Here is a 22,663-nt window from a genome sequence, read left to right on the forward strand (position 1 = left end):
CAACCCAGCTTGGGTCTGTCACCTCATCATCCTCCGATCCTCAGTCTGCTCCCCCCTCGGACTTCCTGTCCTGACAACAACTTCACCACTGTCTGAAAACCGTGTCTCCTCATCGTCTGACACCTCTTTACACACTTCTTCCACTACGTCAATAATGTCATCATCACCCACAGACTGCGACCGGTGGAAAACCTGGGCATTGGAAAAGAGCTCAGCAGGAAACGGACAAGTGGTTTGTGACTCTGGGAAGGGTCTAGAAAACAGTTCCTCAGAGTATGCCGGTTCAAATGCCAAATTTTCCTGGGAGGGGGCAGACTGGGGGGAAGGAGGCTGAGGTGGAGGAGCTGGAGGAGTGCCGATTTCGGTGACATGGGTGGACTGCGTGGAAGACTGACTGGTGGACAAATGGCTTGAAGCATTGTCCGCAATCCACGACATCACCTGTTCGCACTGTTCTGGCCTCAACAGTACTCTACAACGAGTCCCAGTAACTTGAGACATGAACCTAGGGAGTGTAGCTCTGCGGCGTTCCCCTGCTCCCTCATCAGCAGGTGGTGTCTCACCCCGCCCTCTGACCCCTGCAGTAGTTGGACGCCCACGGCCACGCCCTCGTCCTCTACCCCTAGCCCTCGGGTTAAACATTTTCAAAATTAGTGTAAAGTATAAAGTATAAAATGTAAATTTTTTTTGTTTTTTGTTTTTTTTGTGTTGTGCAGACTGTGCCTAATTCAAATCAAACCCCTAATAAATTGTCCCACTTTGGTGTTTGAGATGGATATGTGTGTCACTAAGAGCTAAACACAACGGTCGCAAGTCTCCCTGCAAATTCCTCACAATATGGTACAAGCGTGCAGCTAGTGCCAGCAAGCCCAGCCACAAGCAAACAAAAAAAAAAATATATATATATATAACGCTATTGTAGCCCTAACAAGGGCTGTTGGGTTCTTGTAGACTCACTCCTGCCGAACAGTAAGCTAATATAACACCCTAACGCTATCCCTGTAGCAGCAGCAACTCTCTCCCTAACGGCATCCAGACAGAGAATGATCCGAGCAGCGCGGGCAGGGGCTAGTCTATTCCAGGGTCACCTGATCAGGCCAGCCAACCACTGCTATCGACGTGTAAGGGTACCACGTCGTGCTGGGTGGAGTGCAGAGTCTCCTGGCTTGTGATTGGCTCTGTTTCTGGCTGCCAAAAATCAAAACGGCGGGAGATGCCATTTTCTCGAGCTGGCGAAATACTCGTCCGAGTAACGAGCAGTTTCGAGTACGCTAATGCTCGAACGAGCATCAAGCTCGGACGAGTGTGTTCGCTCATCTCAACACGTAAAAAATAAGCCCTAAACTAGCTCTGTCAAAAAATATTAAAGTTACATCTCCGAAAAAGATGACGATGCAAAAACAAATGAGATTTTCTCTATATTAGTTTTTATCCAGTAAGATTGTGAAAATAAATGAAAAACTATATAAATGAGGTATCACCGTAATCGTAGTGACCTATAGAATAAAGATAATATAGTATTTTTAGTGCACGGTGTACGAACCCCAAAAAAAAACAAAAAGAAAGGAAACCAACATTGACAATTTTCTTTTCACCCATACATTCAAGAGTTAATAAAATCTCATCAATAAGCTAATGACCCACTAAAATGAAGTATTTGTAAAGTGCATCTCATGTCGCAAAAAATAAGCCCTTATATGTCCGAATTTTCAAAAAAGTAAAGATTGTATAGCCAATAAAAAGTGACAATGCATAATCTGCTCTGAATGGTGCTCTGAATGGTATTGATTTTACTCATTTTAAAGCTTTTATGTGGTGAGAAGCACACATTGAGGGATGCTCAGGAATATATTTATCTCATCAATGCTGATGAAGAGGTGGCATCATCCCACAGTTTTTTTTGCTTTTCTCTATAGCATTATTGCTATTTACTCAGGATAACAAAATTACACATTATTAACAAAAATACAGCATTTCACAGATATAATTTCAACCTTTCTCTATCAGTCCTGGTGTATTGTATTATATTCAGCTGATTTAGATGCACAAACTGCACACTGCAGTGCTCCCCATCTCCATTACAAGACCAGCTCAAATACAGACGCTTTCTGCCAGCATGCTGGAGCAAGTTCCCACAGAGCCCTAGTAACTAACCGTCACCATTCTTTTAGTTTAAAAATGTTTCCTTCAAGTCCCCATATATTCAACTTTATAATTTTACCTGCTATCCAGGGATACCTATAGTGAGTTTAGTTGGGTGTGGCATCCTCAGGCTGAATCCAGCAGCTCATCCCCATGCTTTCTCAGCATACAGCAGCAATGTCATGTGCCCAGGGTGACGACATTGCAGGTCCTTTAGCCTTTGAACATTACCAAAGTGTACACCATGCACATATCTGAGCACATGAAACCACAGAAGCCTGCATGGAGAGGATTAGAAGTGCATGCAGGCATGGTGTGATTTTATGTGGTCAAATATGTGCATGGTACACAGTTTGGTAATATTAGGAGGCTAAAGTACCTGTGATGATGTCACCCTGGTCACATGACATTAGGCCATGCCCCCGACTCGCTCTAGATACTCCTGAATACCAGGCAAGTTTATAACTCTGGTTTTATGGAGATGTGAAAGAAACCTTTTTTAACTTAAAGGGAACCTGTCACCGCTATTTGAAAAAAATGAGCATTAGACAGGTTCCCATAGAGGTTTATATGCCTAAGGGCACCCTTTTTTTTAACTAACTTGATCAATGGTCACAAGTGGAGAAAATGAATCTCGATTCTCTGCCTGGTAACCAGGCAGAGAATCCAGCGAGTTGGACTGGGCGTATACTAACCCTTGAGTCTAGCAGTGCCTCCTCAGCACGTCATCGCTGGTGATAGGTTCCCTTTAAATAAGGGTCAGTTAGTTAATAGGGCTCTATGTGAACTTGCCACCAACTGTATTTGTGAAAAATGTGGTTAAAGGTTTTTTTTAAACATGTCTCCTAACCATCCTAGTATTAACCGTGACTGTCCACAGAGTGGACAGGCAATGAAAAAAATTTCATAACAATTGGCATTCCGGTTGTTCAAGTTTGGACTTAAAAGTGTTCAGACATAAGGGAATGACAATATAAGGGGTTTTGCTGTTTCACTGGTTTCACTGTTCTTTATAAAGAAAGATTTTGTCCCATTTCTTTTATTTTGAGTGTTTTTGGTGCACAAACAGAGTAGATTAGATGCATAAGGAGAGGAGGCTTAAAATGAACTCAAAACACACCAAGTATGTACAAAGTTTACTGTTATCATTTGCAATATTAGTTTATACATGTTTATACATGATTTTATCATGTTATTTTGAAGAAAAAAAAGGAATACAAAATGACGAAATTGTATTGTACTTTTTTCTTCAAGGATGTGACACTAAGATAATGAAAAATGCTGGTAAAGTGACAATAAAGAGAAGTAAAGTTGATGCAGTAATAGGAAAATGTGTTGCCTTTGTAAGTATTTCTACATTATTGTTTTGCTTATTTTGTTTGAGCCAAATGCATATCACCAATTAACTAATAAATTGATGTTACAGATTGTCATTATTTTGGTTTTTGTGACACTTCTCCTGGCAATTGGAGCAGGAATATGGGACACTTTGTATAGCCATCGACACAACTACATCCCAAGGACTCCTGGACTCTCTTCCTTTTCTGTTGGTTTTTACATGTTTTGGGGATACTTAGCCATGCTAAGCACACTTGTACCCTTTTTCCTTTTCATCTCGTAAGTAGAGTACTATTTACTCAATACTACACTTAAAGACAATCTGTCATCAGCATTTCAAATTTTCACCTAATAACAGTTTCCCATAGCCTGTTTAATAATAATGCCATACTACTTTGTACAATAAACATTAGTGGTTCTACTTACTTTTAAATGTATAAAAAAGTATACATGAAACCTTGTCAACAAACTTGATAGACAAAGAAGACAAAGAATAAATATATACATAGGGAAGGTAGATAGATAGAATAGGTAGAATACATAGATTGCTGAGATATATAGAATAGATAGATTAGATAAAATTAATGGATACATTTATAGTGTAGGCAGCACTCCAAAATTCCAAAGGGTTAAAGGGATATTCTCGCCTGGGCAGTCACATTCAGTTTCATTAATCTGCCATATATACCTTATATACTCGAGTATAAGCCTAGTTTTTCAGCACAAAAAAATGTGCTGAAACCCCAAACTCGGCTTATACTCGAGTAAAAAATATATAGGTTTTACCAGGTTTTTGTGGTAAAATTAGGGGCCTCGGCTTATACTTGGGTCGGCTTATACTCGAGTATATACGGTAAACATTTCTTCAATTAGATGTTATTAAAAAAAATTTTCCTGTGTCAAGATAATTTCTCATAAATGTAGTCATGTTGTCCCTTAGAAACGAGATCAGCTTCCCTGGATACGGCCACCTCTGCTGGAGTGAGTGCACAAAGAAACAAAAGGTTATTGTATATAAAATGTCCGGGAGTTACTACATGTCGCACAGCCACACTGTGGTAATGATTGCTGAAACCTGGTGGTCCGGCAGGACTCTATAGCGCATGTCAGGCCACCGCTGCCAGAGTGTGACGTGGTCATATCCGAGGAAGCTATTTGGTTTCTAAGGGACAATATGGCTACATTTATGAGAAATTATCTTCACACAGGAACATTTTTTTTTTATTAACATCCAATTGAAGAAATGTTTACATAAGGCAAATGAATTTATATAAATGTAAATGCCCAGATGCGAATACCCCTTTAAGTAATAAACTTTGCCCTTTGGAATTTTGATTTTGGAGTACTGCCTTCACTTTTTTTATGAAGGCTCTGTGCCCCCTCTATTGAGGTTTCTCTCCACTGTGCGGACTTGGTTTTCTTTTTTGTAGAATAGATACATAGATAGATGAATATCAGAAGATCCAGACCAGCACAGCAGATCAAGGGTGCAAAATCCAGACAACCATTGCAGACAGAGGTCCTCAATCAATAATCCAAGGAATAGGCAGCACTCCAAAAATAAAGTGAACCCAGAGTGTCTTTATTTCATGTAGCGTCTCTGCATGGAATAAAGACACTGAGGCACATTTACTTACCCGGTCCAGTCGCGATCCAGCGGCGCGTTCTCCGGCGAGGATTCGGGTCTGCAGGGATTCACTAAGGTCTGTGCGCCCGACATCCACCAGGTGTCGCTGCTGCGCCGAGGTCCACCGGAGTTCACCTTCTTCATCCTGGTGCATGCAAGTGCTGATCTTGCGACACAAATTCTTTTTTAAATTCCGCAGTTTTTCCGAATCTGTCGGGTTATCCAACGTAAATGAGCCCCACTGATTTCACTTTATTTTTCGAGTGCATGCCTGTTCCTTGAATTACATAGATAGATAGATGGATAGAACAGATAGTAGATTAATAGAATAGATGAATAGATTAGATAGATATGATAAAATAGATAGGATAAGATGGAATAGATAGATTAGATATTTTATGTTTATACCAGATTAATTAAGAGGTGGAAATAGTCCCGTGAGACTTTTAGCAGTGAAAAGTCTCAAAAACCCTCAATGCAACTACTTCGAGACTTTTTACACCATAGATAGATAGTGTGATGAATGGAGGGGAGTGGTGGGACATTTGATTGTTACACTCTTCTCTAGTTGCAAAAGTTAATATACTGAAACTTTGCTTGTCATTGAATAAACCTTCACCTTGACACTTATTTTTTGTACATGTTTCACCTTGTTAGCTACGAGCTCCACACTTGCCTGTGTGTATGTGTCAAAGATGCACAAGCTATGGTCTTATTGGTTAGCAGCAAATGCTTGCAATGATGTCACATGTGGCAGGTTCCGCCCCTATATCTTGTTGATTGTAGGTCTTTTCAGCTGAAAAACATGGTTTCTATGGACCAAATAAAGGTACTAAATGGAGACTGAGAGGCAAAATACTTTGAAGAATGATTCCGATGGACACCTGGAGCAGAAATATTTTTTTTTCTTTTTGCTCAGAATGACGTTTATACTTTAAGTATAGGGTTCGGTAGCTGCACTGCCATGCAGTATATTATATTGTTGTATAGTAACTTACGCTCAAGTAGCTTGTGCTACATAATACATCCAAGATTTTTTATGACTGTATAAATTAGTGTTTTTTATTATTTTACAGAATGGAATTCATGTATACAATTCACAACTATTACATAAAACAAGACATAGAAATGTATCATTCAGAGTCTGACACACCAGCCCAGGCAAAAGGCTATAACCTCTGTGATCTTTTGGGACAAGTCGACTTTATCTTTACTGACAAGACAGGCACGTTAACCCAGAATGTGATGACGTTCAAGAAATGTTGCATTGGACAAAGAATTTTTGGTGTGGTATTCCTGTTTTAAATATATATAGTCTTTAATATAGCATCTTATGGTATAATTGAAAACTATTTTTTTTATTTCTTTTGTTTTATCATTTCATTCTAGGTGCAACATCCAATACTGAAAAAGAACATCAGGTATGGTCTATTTTACAGAAAACCAAAGCATAAACAAATAAGAACTTTTTATTTATTGTATGTTCAATGTACCATATTTCTGAATAGTTTAAAAGGTATGACATAACAAAAGCAATAATATTACCTTTTCAACCACTGTTTAGCGATGTGCAGATCGGTCAAAGTTTGGGTTCATTGGGGGAGATGTATCAGAACTGTAAAAGTAAAACTGTTCTTGTTGTCCTTTGAAACCAATCAGAGCTCAGCTTTAATTTTATAAAAAGCCGTGGGAGTTTGTTTGACCCTGCCAAAAATGAGCAAGTAAAAGTACTTAAAATATTTATTTTTTTAGCTTATCTTATTAAACAAAGAAATAAAATAAACCCAAATAAAACACTGTAAATGTCACTATAGAATGTAAATGTCACTGTAAATGTCACTGTAAATGTGACTGTATGTGAATGTATGTGAATGTGACTGTAAATGTCATTATAGAAGACAAAATGGGTAATGATGAATGGTCCCCAACCTACGCTGTTCTTGGAAGAGGGGGCTGCTGTAATGACAGTGAGGGGTAGCTAGAAAGTTTTGTTGACCTTAACTGGCCTTTTCAGGGAAGTGTGAGTACAACATGTGTATATCTGTAACATCTCATAGCACATTGATGGTAACTGTTTGTATATACTCATACCATCTTATAATGCAGTGACAAGAACTGCAAGTGTTTAATCGCAAAAAAAAAAAAATGCAAAAAAGGGAAATGGTTGTGGTTCTGCTGCTTCTAGTTGTGATGGAGCAGGTGCTGCTGGGAGAGGGCATATTTATGCAAACAGGTGCTAAAGCTGTGTAATGACTCTCCTAGCAGGGATTCCATGCGTCATTCACCTTTCCTTTGACTGAGTTGCAGACATAGGGGCACATTTACATACCATTCCCTGGCGCGTTCCCCGATGTGAATTGTCCTACCGGAATGCACAGAGTGATTCACTTAGATCATGTGCCCGATATCATGCATGTGATGCTTCCCTGCTCAGGTCCAATGGAGTTCACCATCTACTTCCCATTGTATGTAAGTGCATTGAATGTGACACAATTTGAATCTTAAATGCCGCGCTCAGACCGAATCAGTTGGATAGTCCGACGGCCTGCCCCCCGATTTCTGTCTGTTGGGGCTTCTGCACCAAAATCCAATCACGTGCAACACAATCCCCTTCTAAATACCTGTCAAAGTGGCGCAAATCCCAAAAACATCGGCAAGTTCGACGGAAATGCGACCCTTAGTAAATAAGCCACACAGAGTTCCCAGATGCCCAAGTTTGTAGAAGATCTACCATGAGAATGATGAAATCTAAGTGAAAACTGCTGACGCTTTCTGCAATGTGGAGACTGATTAGGAGCACAGTGATAAGTGGAAGAAGATCTGAGGGGTGATGCCAATTTTTAGGCAGAATCAAACTGCAAAGTTCTGTTTAGTGCGGAACTTTGGCAGCTCAGGTCCCTGGTTCCGATGCCAAACTTCATTAGAAGTTCCAGTCCTAGTTCGTACCAAACTCTCCTTCCTAGAAATTCCTAGCACCAATCCTAAGCTTTAACTCTTTTAATGTTGCAAAGGCATAAGCGTCAATTAAATCAATGAAGTGCACACGTTGGGACCAACAGGCTGTCATCGGCAAACGCATCAAGTAAAATGCATACTGATGTATTCTGAGATGCGTTTTCATTAATGTGTTTGCAATGTATTTTAAAATGAAATACAAACACATAGGGGCAGATTTACTTACCTGGTCCTGTCGCGATCCCAGCGCGATTCACTAAGCTCGTGCGCCTGAGTTACGGCATCCGTCACTTCTGCCCCGAGGTCAGCCGGAGTTAACCTTCTTTGTCCCGGTACATGTAAGTACATGTCTTGCAACACAATTCTAATGGTTAAATCCTGCGTGTTGTCCGAATCCATTGGGTTGTCTGATGGGCCGCCCCTGATTTCTGTTGCGTATCTACAATAGTGATAAATAGCTGGAAATAATCTGTATTGAAAATCTTTTTATTATTATATAAAACAACAAACAGTGATAAAAATAAAAATCAAGGTAACGCGTTTCGGTTATAAAAACCTTCTTTCGACCAAAATAGGCAGATAACCTGTATGTAGATAGATAAAAAAATAGATACTTACAATAGCTGAAATTACATTATATGAATAGTTTGAAAGCAAGAATAATGCAATATGATTTAAGGAATAAGCAAATACATTGAGTAGCATCACATATACAGTAGATGTAAACAGAATTAGTGTATGATAAAATTACTGTCTCAAATACTCTATAACTCTCAAAATAATAAATTTAAAAAAATAAATAAATAATAGATAAACTAGGTAGACTTTAGGTGAATAGGAATGTAATGAATGAGTAAAACTAAGCCACAAAACAGATAATTAGTTAGATAGAAATAAATGAATCACTACATGATAGATCAGTGATGGCGAACCTTTAAGAGACCGAGTGCCCAAACTGCAAACCAAAGCCGACTTTTCTATCGCAAGGTGCCAACACAGCAATTTAGCCCCATAGTGCCACAATACCACTATACAAGAGACAAATAACACTTTGACATCATGACGCCACCATTACAACCACATAAATAGCAGAATTCTGGTTATAAAGACCACTATAGAAAGGCCCATATTACCAATAATAACACTTTACTAGAAGCTAATGTAGTGATGAATACTGTATTACAGCCTGCGGCTGTAGCTTCATGTATGGCTGTGTACTGCGGTTGTAGCTATGTGTATGGCTGTGTACTGCGGTTTTAGCTTCATGTATGGCTGTGTACTGCGGTTGTAGCTTCATGTATGGCTGTGTACTGCGGTTGTAGCTTCATGTATGGCTGTGTACTGCGGTTGTAGCTATGTGTATGGCTGTGTACTGTGGCTGTAGCTCCATGTATGGCTGTGTACTTCGGTTGTAGCTATGTGTATGGCTTTGTACTGTGGCTGTAGCTTCATGTATGGCTGTGTACTGCGGTTGTAGCTATGTGTATGGCTGTGTACTGCGGTTGTAGCTATGTGTATGGCTGTGTACTGCGGCTGTCGCTCTTTAAGTAAAATAACATACACAACACAGGAGAAATGCTGCAGCATTGTGAGTTTAGGGGTAATACCCAGTCCCTCCAGTAGCCAGTATAGAGACAGGGCCTCACCCCCACCCCACTACAGAGACAGGGCCCCCCACCTCAGTATAGACACAGGGCTTCCCCCCACCCCACGATAGAGACAGGGCCTCACCCCCCCACCCCAGGATAGAAATAGGGCCTCCCCCCCACCCCAGTATAGACAGACATACACAGAGGACCTTACCAAGTGCAGCAGCCGAAACGCGCCATCTCATGTGCCGGCGAGGATGCGGTGACGTCACGCTGGAGCACGGGAGCAGGCAGCAGGCATCGGGCGCCAGGACCCGGCGACCCCGCAGGCAGCGGGACGCTGGAGCCGCACAGACGTCGGCGCGCCGTGAACAAGCAGGAAGCGGTGCGCAGGGCCGCGCAGGAATCGGAGCGCCGGGGCCGCGCATACAGTGGAGTGCTGGGACGCGCAGGCATCACAGCGCCGGAGACGAGCAGTCTGTGCAGGTGTAGGTGCGCAGAGACCCAGCAGGCGTCGGGGCCCACTTTCGTGAGACTGGGGAGATGGTACGCGTGCCTGCAGAGAGGGCTCTGCGTGCCCTCTCTGGCAAGCGTGCCATAGGTTCGCCACCACTGTGATAGATGAATGGATTGCTACATGATTAAGTATGGGAACTGATACAAAGGAAGTATATAAATAATCTGTAGTGAAGTATATATGTAGAAGTAAGGAACTGACTAGGAGTTGAGACAAGCAGGGGAAAAAACCAAGGGATATACTCATACACAATGTATTTTTTCTCAATAACCCTTCTTTATTAGAATGATTAGGACACATGCAGGGATACAATTAGGATACACACAAGGATAAGAGGATAGATAAATAAAATACTTAGATTAGTAAAACAATTAGATTATTGGTAGAAGGATATGTGTAAAGATGTGAGAAAATAAATAACTTACTAAATGGAAGTAAAATTAATAAATATATCACAGAATATACACCATAAAAGGCTATGTACAAAATATTCCTTAAAAAATACCTTAATCGATCTCCCAGTTTTTGCTCTAATGCAACTGGCGAGAGTTTTTCCATTAATTGCAACTTTAATCCATTAATCCTCAACTGCAGCTCAGACTACGTGCTTTATTTGCTTGAATGTACATGCAAATTTCAATATATAGGTCGTACGATACAGCTACTCAGAGAGTACACAGATCAAATATCACTAATGGTTTCCTTCTGCATAGTGTGTCGCGACATGCTGCAGTTCATCACAACCGCAATTACAAAGAGTTTAACATCAAACCAATCGAACACATCACTAGCTCCACACCACAACGTCACAACCAACTCAAACAGCGGGAAATGTTTTGGATCTACAAGCTTCAAACCCTGGTACCAGCAGGTCTCAATGAAAATGTCTTTTAACCATATATATGTTGTTTAAGTTGTATTTAAGTTGTATCCACACTTTCATTTACTCCATATGCTCAAAGTATACTCTCTCGTATTTACTCTGTGAATATATATTTAAACCATGTACCATATGAATGTTGAAATGTGTATGTATATGTATATATATGTATGTATATGTGTGTATATATATATGTGTGTATATATATATATATATATATATATATATATATATATTTTATTTTATTATTATTATCATTATTATTTTTTTCTTTTAAGGTATTTTTTAAGGAATATTTTGTATATATCCTTTTATGGTGTATATTCTGTGATATATTTATTAATTTTACTTCCATTTAGTAAGTTATTTATTTTCTCACATCTTTACACATATCCTTCTACCAATAATCTAATTATTTTACTAATCTAAGTATTTTATTTATCTATCTGCTTATCCTTGTGTGTATCCTAATTGTATCGCTGCATGTGTCTTAATCATCCTAATAAAGAAGGGTTATTGAGAAAAAAAAAATATTCCTCATATAAGGCAGAGGCGACAGCTGGCGGCCCATTCTTTCTATCCTCCAGGCAGCACACTACAGCCACCTAGCTGGACCATGAGTATATCTCTACATTTTCCTGAATCCTTGCCCCTTTTCTTTCCTAATACATTGTGTATGAGTATATCCCTTGGTTTTTCCCGCTGCTTGTCTCAACTCCTAGCCAGTTCCTTACTTCTACATACTGTATATACTTCACTACAGATTATTTATATACTTCCTTTGTAGCAGTTCCCATACTTAATCATGTAGCAATCCATTCATCTATCATGCAGTGATTCATTTATTTCTATCTAACTAATTATCTGTTTTGTGGCTTAGTTTTATTCATTCATTACATTCCTATTTACCTAAAGTCTACCTAGTTTATCTATTATTTATTTTATTTTTTTTTTAATTTATTATTTTGAGAGTTATAGAGTATTTAAGACAGTAATTTTATCATACACTAATTCTGTTTACATCTATATGTGATGCTACTCAATGTATTTGCTTATTCCTTACATCATATTGCATTATTCTTGCTTTCAAACTATTCACATAATGTAATTTCAGCTATTGTAAGTATCTATTTTTTTATCTACCTACATACAGGTTATCTGCCGGTTGTATTATCTGTCTATTTCGGTCTGAAGAAGGTTTTTATAACCGAAACGCGTTACCTAGACTTTTATTTTTATCACAGTTTGTTGTTTTATATAATAATAAAAGATTTTCAATACAGATTATTTCCAGCTATTTATCACTATTGTAGATACGATTTGGCCTTTTAGCGCCCCATGATAGCTTCTTTCTCCAGTTTTTTCCGTTTTTTACTCCACTGTCAACCAAGAAGAACCGCTTACCGTTCACCGTCTTCATATCAAGGATCTCCTTTACTTCATAGATGTCAGAGGAGTCAGCCACAGGAGCAGGAGGAGAAATTTTCCGGGAGAAGCAGTTCCGGATAACAGGCTTGAGTAGGGAGACATAGAAAGGAGTTCGGGATGCGCATGGTGGGAAGAAGGCGCAGCTTGTAGGACACCGGATTGATACAAGTCATGACCTCAAAAGGACCCAAGAATAGTGAACCTAGCTTGAAACTGGGAATCTTCAGCCAGATGTACCTAGAGCATAACCAGACTGCAGCTTGGTACGGGCATAAACCTGTAACAATGAAAGGCGAGTCTACTCCCAAATGGACTTCAGATCTCGTACCAACTCCTCAACAGCAGGGACATCCGAGGACAAAGGCAGAGGAAGAGGAGGGCGTGGTCGCTATCCATAGACAATGAAGAAGGGAGCGGAGCCAGAAGATTCAGAATCCAGGGAACCCACGGCAACAGAGCGGACCAGTTGTCTTGACGGGCAGAAATAAAATGACGGAGGTAACATCCCAGAGTCTGGTTTACCCTCTCCACTTGTCCATTGGACTGAGGGTGGTAAGCTGAGAAGAAGTCCAACTTTACCTGCAGTTGGCTGCAGCGAGAACGCCAGAAGTGGGAAACAAACTGAACTCCCCGATTAGAGATGATGTGTTGAGGAAGACCATGTAGCCAGAAGATATGTTGAAAGAAGACACTGGCAAGATGTGGAGCAGACGGCAGACCTGGAAGAGAGATAAAATGAGACATCTTCGATGATGGTAATGCCCAAGGAAGATAGAAGGTCCATGACAAAGTCCATAGCCACGTGTGACCACGGGCGACTGGGTATCGGCAACGGAAGCAAAGACCAGCCGGTTTCAGACAGGAAGACTTATTTCGGGCACAGCATCCCTCAAAGTCCTGAACATCTTTGACCAAGTCTGGTCACCATTAGTAGCAGGAGATGAGGGCCAGGGAGCGTTGCACCCCATGGTGTCCATCCAGGTGCAAAGAATGTCCCAAAAACAAAATCTTCTTCCGCAGAGCAGGTCGTACATACATCTTGCCAGGTGAAAGCTACCGAAGGTCCTGCGGAGCGGCAGCAACCAACTGTTCCGGAGAGATAATATGCTGAGGAACATGCCAACAACATTTGAGGCATTGGAAAGGGCATCCGCCTTCATATTCTTCTCTGCAGGTTGGAAGAGGATATCAGGTTAAAGCGGGGGAAGAAAAGTGACCAACGGGCTTTCCTGGGATTAAGAAGTTGGGCTGTCTAGAGGTAAGAGAGGTTTTTATGATGTGTGAACGCAGACTGGATGGCGAGTTCCCTCCAAAAGATATCGCCATTCTTCCAAGGCAAGTTTTATGGCCAAATGTTCTCTAACCCCTATAGAATGCTTCTTCTCTGCGGGAGAAAAGGCTTGAGAAAAGAAGCCGCACATGACCACCGCCCCTGCACCTACAGAAGATGCATCCACCTCCAGAATTACGGCTTCTTCGTATCAGGTCTAGAGAGAACAGGAGCCATGGCAAAGACGGACTTTAACTTTTTGAAGGCTTCTTCAGCCGCCTAAGGCCAGAGGAGTGGATTAGCGCCATTCTTGGTGAGCGCCGCGATGGGAGAGACCAGAGTAGAGAAATGTGGGATAAACTGCCGGTAGCAGTTCATGAAGCCCAGGAACCTCTGAATGGCTTGAGGACCTTCTGGACGCCGCCACTGTGTAACTGCCGACAGTTTGGCTGGATCCATCTAGAGACCTTTGTCAGAGATTATGTAACCGAGGAAAGGTAGGCTGCATTGGTGGAACAGACCGTCTCTACGCCAAGCTCAAGAAGTATTATCCCGTAGGAGGCCAAGAACTTGCTGCATGTGAGACCCGTGGGACTCAAGGTCTAGGGAGAAGACCAAAATGTCCTCCAAGTAGACCAAAACACACGTATTCAGCAAATCTCGAAAAATACCATTGACGAATCCCTGGAAGACAGCTGGAGCATTACAAAATCCAAATGGCATCACAATGTATTCGAAATGTCCATCCCGGGTGTTTAATGCTGTCTTCCATTCGTCACCCTTGTGGATCTGGATGAGGTTTTAGGCCCCAGGCAATGTCCAGCTTGGAGAAAATCCTGGAACTGCTCAGGCGATCAAAGAGCTCCATGATCAACAGCAGAGGATAACGGTTCTGAACTGTGATCCTGTTAAGTCCGCGATAGTCAATGCAAGGATCCATCCTTCTTGGTAACAAAAAAGAATCCTGCGCCCGCAGGAGAGGAGGACTTCCCTATGAAACCTCTTTGCAGGTTCTACTTGATATACTCCGACATGGCTGTGGTCTGAGGAACGGAGAGCAGGTACACCGGACCTCAGGGAGCAGAGGTACCTGGCAACAAATCAATAGGGCAGTCATAGGGATGGTGAGGCTGCAAAGTCTCTGCCTGCTTCTTGAAGAATACGTCAGTGAAGTCTGGGTAACACGTTGGTAGGCCTTTCAAGGGCTTGGGAGACACGGAGGAGACCAGGACGGGTACTGGTAGAGGCGCCACCATACAGGGGGACTGGCACTCTGGACCCCAACAAAGAATTTCCCCTGTCATCATGTTGAGTACTGGTGCATGGATCTGCATCCATGGCCCAACAGGATGGAGGACGTGGTCAGTGGTAGGACTAAAGGACAGTCTCTCCTTGTGCAGCACACCAACCTGCAAGGACAGAGGTTCAGTGCAGTACTGAACCGGGTCAGAATGGATTTGGCAAAAAAGGAAATCCCGGCTCTCGCAAAAAATCTTCTGCAGCACAAGCTTTAATAAGCAAATAAATCTTACATCATAGAACGCAGGTACACATAGGGAATGCGTTTTCGGCTCAGTGACTAGAGCCTTCATCAGCCATAACAGACTAATCCAACAATGCATTTAAATACAAAGTACCAAGGATAGACCCTTCCCACTGACGTCACATCCTCCCGGAAACCTGCTCTCCGTGGTGTGAAGTCATGTAATCAGGTATTCTCTTCTGTTTGATTACGTTTCTAGGAGAAAGATAAAAAACAATAATAGTGATTATAAAGACAATAAAGCATAGTAATAACAGCAGTGACATAGTCAGCATTATAAACTAGTATGAAAAGCATCACAGGATGCCGCTGAGGTCATAGTCCCGGTTTAACCCCTTCGGTTCTAGTGTCCCTATAGTGTGAATCCAGTAGGCTTCCCGGAGTCGGAGAAGGGCTTTAATATTGCCACCTCTCCTGGGGACTTCAACCTGAAAATAAGGTGTTCACTGTGCTATTAAATGCAAGTTGTACATCACAACTGCTAGCAGGAAAGTAGACAGGGATGTTACATTTCTTTAACAAGGTTAATATAGTAATGGCTTAGCTTGAGGTAGGAATCAATTTGGTGCATATATATCGGCCACTCAGGATTGCTGGACATCACTCTTTGCCTCTTATACCTACTATGTTTCCTTAGAAAATGAAAAGAAAATTTCGGGTCGCTCACCCAATCACCTAGTTGTCCTCCTGCACCTGTGACCTGTGGTGGTGCACGCCGTCAGATCCTTGACTGTTGAAATCCTCAAACTTTGCAAAAGATAGTAGTAGGCGGCACTCAGGAGAACCACACCGGAATAAGTGCAAGCATGTTCTTTTTATTGGGCTTCAGTCGTGCATCAGTACATGGATAAAAAGAATGCGTAAAATCGACGCGTTTCGACGTTTAAAACGTCTTAGTCATGATCTACACAAAAATTTGTACAAAGTGACAGTTTAAATAAAAATACTTACCCAATCACCGGCCGGGAAAGAGGAGGCACGACCGGAAACAGCGGCATCACTGGAGAAAAACACCTGAGCGGCTGCACTCTGTCCGCTGGTGGTGCGCCTCCCATGATGACGTCATCTCCGGAGATCGGGTAATGATCACGTGATCACAAAATGATCACGTGTCACCCGGTCACATGATCACGTGATCACATGGAACGGATCACGTGATCAACCTTTCACGTCGGCCCGGGAATTAGGATAAAGGGTAATGTAAAAACAATTGATTTATAAAAACACATACAGTCGGAACCTTCATTAACAATTATTAACATATTACTCATGTTATGGAAATTTTAGAAGCACATGTGAGTGAACGACATGATATTACACATATTTAGAATTCAAATCTCTTATATCCAATTGTACATATTTATATTCATATTGTGTTTATAAAGCCATATTTAGTATAGTATAGCTTGGGAATAAAGACATATAGAAAAAGAATATAAATATGTATGATCCTATCCCATGAGAAGAACCAATTAAGACATATTGAAAGACATATATACAAGATATAAAATAAACTAATGATGTTAGTACACTCTAGTTTCCCCAATCTTCCCTTATCTAAGGGCAATATGTACCTAGATGAGTAGAGTTCTGTATAACCCAATGTCGCGGAGAGTCGGCTCCTAGATTATGAGAGATGCACAAATGATACAGAGAGTCGCTTTTCAAGAATGTGTAACCTGTATGGAACTAGTAAGTGAGAATTAGATCTAATCTCCTATTGAGACCCTCTGGATGCCGGGTACCGAGTACAAACATCCAGAAGGTCTCTCTATTAAGTAGTTTACGTTTAAGGTCCCCTCCTCTTTGTTTTAGGAAGACCCTTTCTATACCACACCATACAAAGCCAGACACATCTTTGTTGTGTGTATCCCTAAAGTGCTTCGATAAGGTCGACACATTCACTGCATTATTTCCCACATCAGATAAATGTCGTCGGATCCGGTTTTTAAGTGGACTTGTAGTGTGTCCTACGTACTGTTTTTGACAGATGGAGCATCCTGCTAAATATATTATGTTGTTAGAATTACAATTGATGTAACTACGTATATCATATTTTCTCTCTGTAGAATACGAGATAAATGTCTTTTGTACAATAATGTATGTGCAGGCTTTGCACCTACTGTGTCCGCATTTCAAAATTTAAAGAAAAAAGGCGGATGCCCATAGATAGGTAAATAACACAGTTTTTATTAATGTACATAGACACACAAAGATGAGGTATAAAAACAATTAAAAAGCACTAAAAGTGCTATACAAAATACCCTAGTCCCCAGTGCATGGTAGTTAGTAGTACAAAACAGTAGTAGATACAGGAAATATAATAAATTAATAGAGCATAGTAAACTTGGTAGGTAGTGTGGAGCAATTGTAATCAATACAGCATCCAAAAAGTAAAGAAATAACCTGTATATTACCTAAGTGGAGAGTATCCAGATATGGCACTGGGGGCACTAATCCCCACGCGTTTCGCCTGGGTCACCAGGCTTCCTCAGGGGAGGAAGCCTGGTGACCCAGGCGAAACGCGTGGGGATTAGTGCCCCCAGTGCCATATCTGGATACTCTCCACTTAGGTAATATACAGGTTATTTCTTTACTTTTTGGATGCTGTATTGATTACAATTGCTCCACACTACCTACCAAGTTTACTATGCTCTATTAATTTATTATATTTCCTGTATCTACTACTGTTTTGTACTACTAACTACCATGCACTGGGGACTAGGGTATTTTGTATAGCACTTTTAGTGCTTTTTAATTGTTTTTATACCTCATCTTTGTGTGTCTATGTACATTAATAAAAACTGTGTTATTTACCTATCTATGGGCATCCGCCTTTTTTCTTTAAATTTTGATATACATTTCATTGGATGCTTTTGCTGATACCTTTGACCCATAATTATTGGGTAAACTACTGTGTCCGCATTTATAACACCAACTTTTAACCAACTTAGGGTCTGAGTATTCTTTGCCGAATTATCGAATAAGCTAGGGGATAGTAATGAGCCCAGCGTTTTGGCCTTCTTGGCTACACATCGAATTCCTGTAGAAACAATTTGTGACATTTCCTCATCTTGTTAAAGTATTGGCAGATACCTATTAATTATATGTTTAATTTGACAGAACTGCTTACTATAACAGGTGGAGAACACTAAGGATTTTTGTTAAGTGTTAGAATTTTGAAACTCTCTCATTCTGAACTCCCTGTTATTAAGAAGATTTGATTGTGTAGTTTTGGAAATTCTATTGTCTGCACTATCTAAATTAGATTTTCTATATTTCCTCATAGTGAGTCTTTTCTTTAACAATTCTTTTTCTTTTTGAAATGTATTATCCTCTGAGCAGTTCCTGTGTAAACGTACCATTTTCCCGTAGGGGATATTTTGAATTACATGATGAGGGTGGCAGGACGACGCCAATAGTATGGAGTTGCCCGCAGTGCTTTTCCTGTAGGGGCTAACTATAACTTTTTCCTCATACCCTCTCAGGATGACATCCAAAAAAGTGACTGATGGACCTCCAAATTGGTGGGTGAATTGTAAATTCATATCATTTTGATTGAGGTAAGTGGTCACAAATTGTTCAAATGGAGCCTCTCCCCCTCCCCAGATCCAAACCAGCGGAAATCTGTAGTGACTCTATATCACTAGTCTGTCAAAGTTCATCAGCTGAGCCAGGTGGATATAGAGGAAGCAAAGGGAGAGACAAGAGGCGCTGACCTCGTGAAATACGTAATGAAACTAGATAATGGTAATGGAGAGTTGCTCACCTTATGGTAGATAGAAAAGGCATAAAGGATCCCATGTAGCAGCCGATGATCTCCTGGTTGTAAACAGTCCCCGGTCCAGAGTACGGGGTTGTCTAGTCAATGTACTGGTGATCCCAATCGGAAAGGCAGGAATCGATCCGGCGCTTGGGGGAACAAATGTAAAACCTCTAGGGACCAATTGCGTTCCAAAAAACTTTGAGGTTTATTAAATAAAAAGTTATTAAAAAAGTTACAGGTGCAACGCGTTTCGGCTCAGTACATGAGCCTTCGTCAGGCATCTACCCAGTGAGTGGGTAGATCATCTACCCAGTGAGTGGGTAGATCATTATTTACAACCACTTACTAAAGTTACTCCCACATTTCTCCAGGACACAGGACATCTTATTCAAACTATGAGCAAATTCAAATGGGAGGAACATTATGAGTGGGCAACAGTGGATGTTGCCTCACTATATTCCTCTATCCCACATGATAAAGGTATATTTTTTCTTCGTCGACATCTTGACAAATATAGTACATATAGCGATAACTTAAAGGAGTATATTGTAATTGTGTTGGAATTTCTTCTCAAACATAATTTTTTTCTATTCGATGGATCCTATTATTTGCAAGTGGAGGGAGCCCCTATGGGGTCTAAATTTTCTCCCTCCCTAGCGAATATATATATGTCACAGTGGGAGGACATTTTTCTCTTCTCCCCCCAGAATCCATACCGGGAATCGATTATATGGCTGGGCCATTATATTGATGACCTGGTTTGGATTTGGGGAGGGGGAGAGGCTCTATTTGAACAATTTGTGACCACTTACCTCAATCAAAATGATATGAATTTACAATTCACCCACCTATTTGGAGGTCCATCAGTCACTTTTTTGGATGTCATCCTGAGAGGGAATGAGGAAAAAGTTATAGTTAGCCCCTACAGGAAAAGCACTGCGGGCAACTCCATACTATTGGCGTCGTCCTGCCACCTTCATCATGTAATTCAAAATATCCCCTACGGGGAAATGGTACGTTTACGCAGGAACTGCTCAGAGGATAATACATTTCAAAAAGAAAAAGAATTGTTAAAGAAAAGACTCACTATGAGGAAATATAGAAAATCTAATTTAGATGCAGACAATAGAATCTCCAAAACTACTCAATCAAATCTTCTTACTAATAGGGAGTTCAGAATGAGAGAGTTTCAAAATTCTAACACTGAACATAAATCCTTAGTGTTCTCCACCTGTTATAGTAAGCAGTTCTGTCAAATTAACCATATAATTAATAGGTATCTGCCAATACTTTTACAAGATGAGGAAATGTCACAAATTGTTTCTACAGGAATTCAATGTGTAGCCAAGAAGGCCAAAACGCTGGGCTCATTACTATCCCCTAGCTTATTCGATAATTCGGCAAAGAATACTCAGACCCTAAGTTGGTTAAAATTTCCCGGGTGTTATAAATGCGGATACAGTAGGTGCAAAGCCTGCACATACATTATTGTACAAAAGACATTAATCTTGTATTCTACAGAGAGAAAATATGATATACGTAGTTACATCAATTGTAATTCTAACAACATAATATATTTAGCAGGATGTTCCATCTGTCAAAAACAGTACGTAGGACACACTACAGGTCCACTTAAAACCCGGATCCGACAACATTTATCTGATGTGGGAAATAATGCAGTGAATGTGTCGACCTTATCGAAGCACTTTAGGGATACACACAACAAAGATGTGTCTGGCTTTGTATGGTGTGGTATAGAAAGGGTCTTCCTAAAACAAAGAGGAGGGGACCTTAAACGTAAACTACTTAGTAGAGAGACCTTCTGGATGTTTGTACTCGGTACCCGGCATCCAGAGGGTCTCAATAGGAGATTAGATCTAATTCTCACTTACTAGTTCCATACAGGTTACACATTCTTGAAAAGCGACTCTCTGTATCATTTGTGCATCTCTCATAATCTAGGAGCCGACTCTCCGCGACATTGGGTTATACAGAACTCTACTCATCTAGGTGGGGGGAATTGCTCTGGTAGTTGACTGGTAGCAGTGCAGGAAGCAGTGACACACGCAGGTTTAAAAGTCCAACTTAAGTGTTTATTCACACTTGCAAAACAGAACACAAATTCAGCCTTGGCTTAGGCACATGCAAAAACATTATAAAAGTAATTCCTGCCCGGCTAGGCGCTGTCTAATACATTTTGAGGACCCTAGCTATCCGGGTACCAGGCTGCCTGGCACACGCTCTTGGCCAGCAGCAAGACAGGAGACCCTCAGTTACCTTTGCTGTGAGAATGCAATCTCGCTTTCAGCTCTCCAGGTAGGGCCTCCCCTACTGCTTCTGGCCTGCAGACTAAATCAGGCCCTAACGAGGCCTGTGACCTGCACCTGTGGGCTATACAAAAGCCCAGGACCGAAGCCCGGGTGGAGTAGGAGTCCCATTACCAGCCTACCCCTACTCCATAATAAGCAGGCCCAGTACGGACATTACCAATGTGTCTGTGTTAGCTAGGCCAACACAGACAAAACAGACTATTCCTGCTTATCATGTCTGCATTAACCCTTGGGTTACTGCAGACAAACCCAGGGCTTTTACCACCAGCATTTCATCTGCCTGTAAGACAGATAGCGGTTTTCCCACACAACACCTCTCACTTTCTCACAGTACATATTGCCCTTAGATAAGGGAAGATTGGGGAAACTAGAGTGTACTAACATCATTAGTTTATTTTATATCTTGTATATATGTCTTTCAATATGTCTTAATTGGTTCTTCTCATGGGATAGGATCATACATATTTATATTCTTTTTCTATATGTCTTTATTCCCAAGCTATACTATACTAAATATGGCTTTATAAACACAATATGAATATAAATATGTACAATTGGATATAAGAGATTTGAATTCTAAATATGTGTAATATCATGTTGTTCACTCACATGTGCTTCTAAAATTTCCATAACATGAGTAATATGTTAATAATTGTTAATGAAGGTTCCGACTGTATGTGTTTTTATAAATCAATTGTTTTTACATTACCCTTTATCCTAATTCCCGGGCTGACGTGAAAGGTTGATCACGTGATCCGTTCCATTTGATCACGTGATCATGTGACCGGGTGACACGTGATCATTTTGTGATCACGTGATCATTACCCGATCTCCGGAGATGACGTCATCATTGGAGGCGCGCCACCAGCGGACGAAGTGCAGCCGCTCAGGTGTGTTTCTACAGTGATGCCGCTGTTTCCGGTCGTGCCTCCTCTTTCCCGGCCGGTGATTGGGTAAGTGTTTTTATTTAAACTGTCACTTTGTACAAATTTTTGTGTAGATCATGACTAAGACGTTTTAAACGTCGAAACGTGTCAATCTTACGCGTTCTTTTTATCCATGTACTGATGCACGACTGAAGCCCAATAAAAAGAACATGCTTGCACTTATTCTGGTGTGGTTCTCCTGAGTGCCGCCTACTACTATCTTTTGCATACTATGTTTCCTTATCTCTTGCCTCTTCCACTGGTGTGTGCATCCCCTGGCAGGGTCTTCTTTTGTTTTTGCTTCTTATGCCCTTGTTTTTACAATAAAGGCTTTCAAAACTATCTAAAGTAC

At 40.9% G+C, this 22,663-nt stretch overlaps 1 protein-coding gene across 1 annotated transcript in view; it reads left to right on the forward strand.

The window, feature by feature from the left end:
* Positions 1-22,663, forward strand: part of LOC140066215 (phospholipid-transporting ATPase IK-like) — a 1,118,040-nt gene that overhangs the window by 395,782 nt on the left and 699,595 nt on the right. Inside the window, exons 12-15 of the mRNA XM_072113746.1 lie at positions 3,397-3,485; positions 3,569-3,759; positions 6,184-6,392; positions 6,497-6,528. Coding sequence (XP_071969847.1) covers positions 3,397-3,485; positions 3,569-3,759; positions 6,184-6,392; positions 6,497-6,528 — 521 coding nt within the window. The remainder of the gene's footprint in view (positions 1-3,396; positions 3,486-3,568; positions 3,760-6,183; positions 6,393-6,496; positions 6,529-22,663) is intronic.

The sequence above is a fragment of the Engystomops pustulosus genome, chromosome 1 (assembly GCF_040894005.1).
Source record: "Engystomops pustulosus chromosome 1, aEngPut4.maternal, whole genome shotgun sequence".
In the NCBI taxonomy this organism is placed as follows: domain Eukaryota; kingdom Metazoa; phylum Chordata; class Amphibia; order Anura; family Leptodactylidae; genus Engystomops; species Engystomops pustulosus.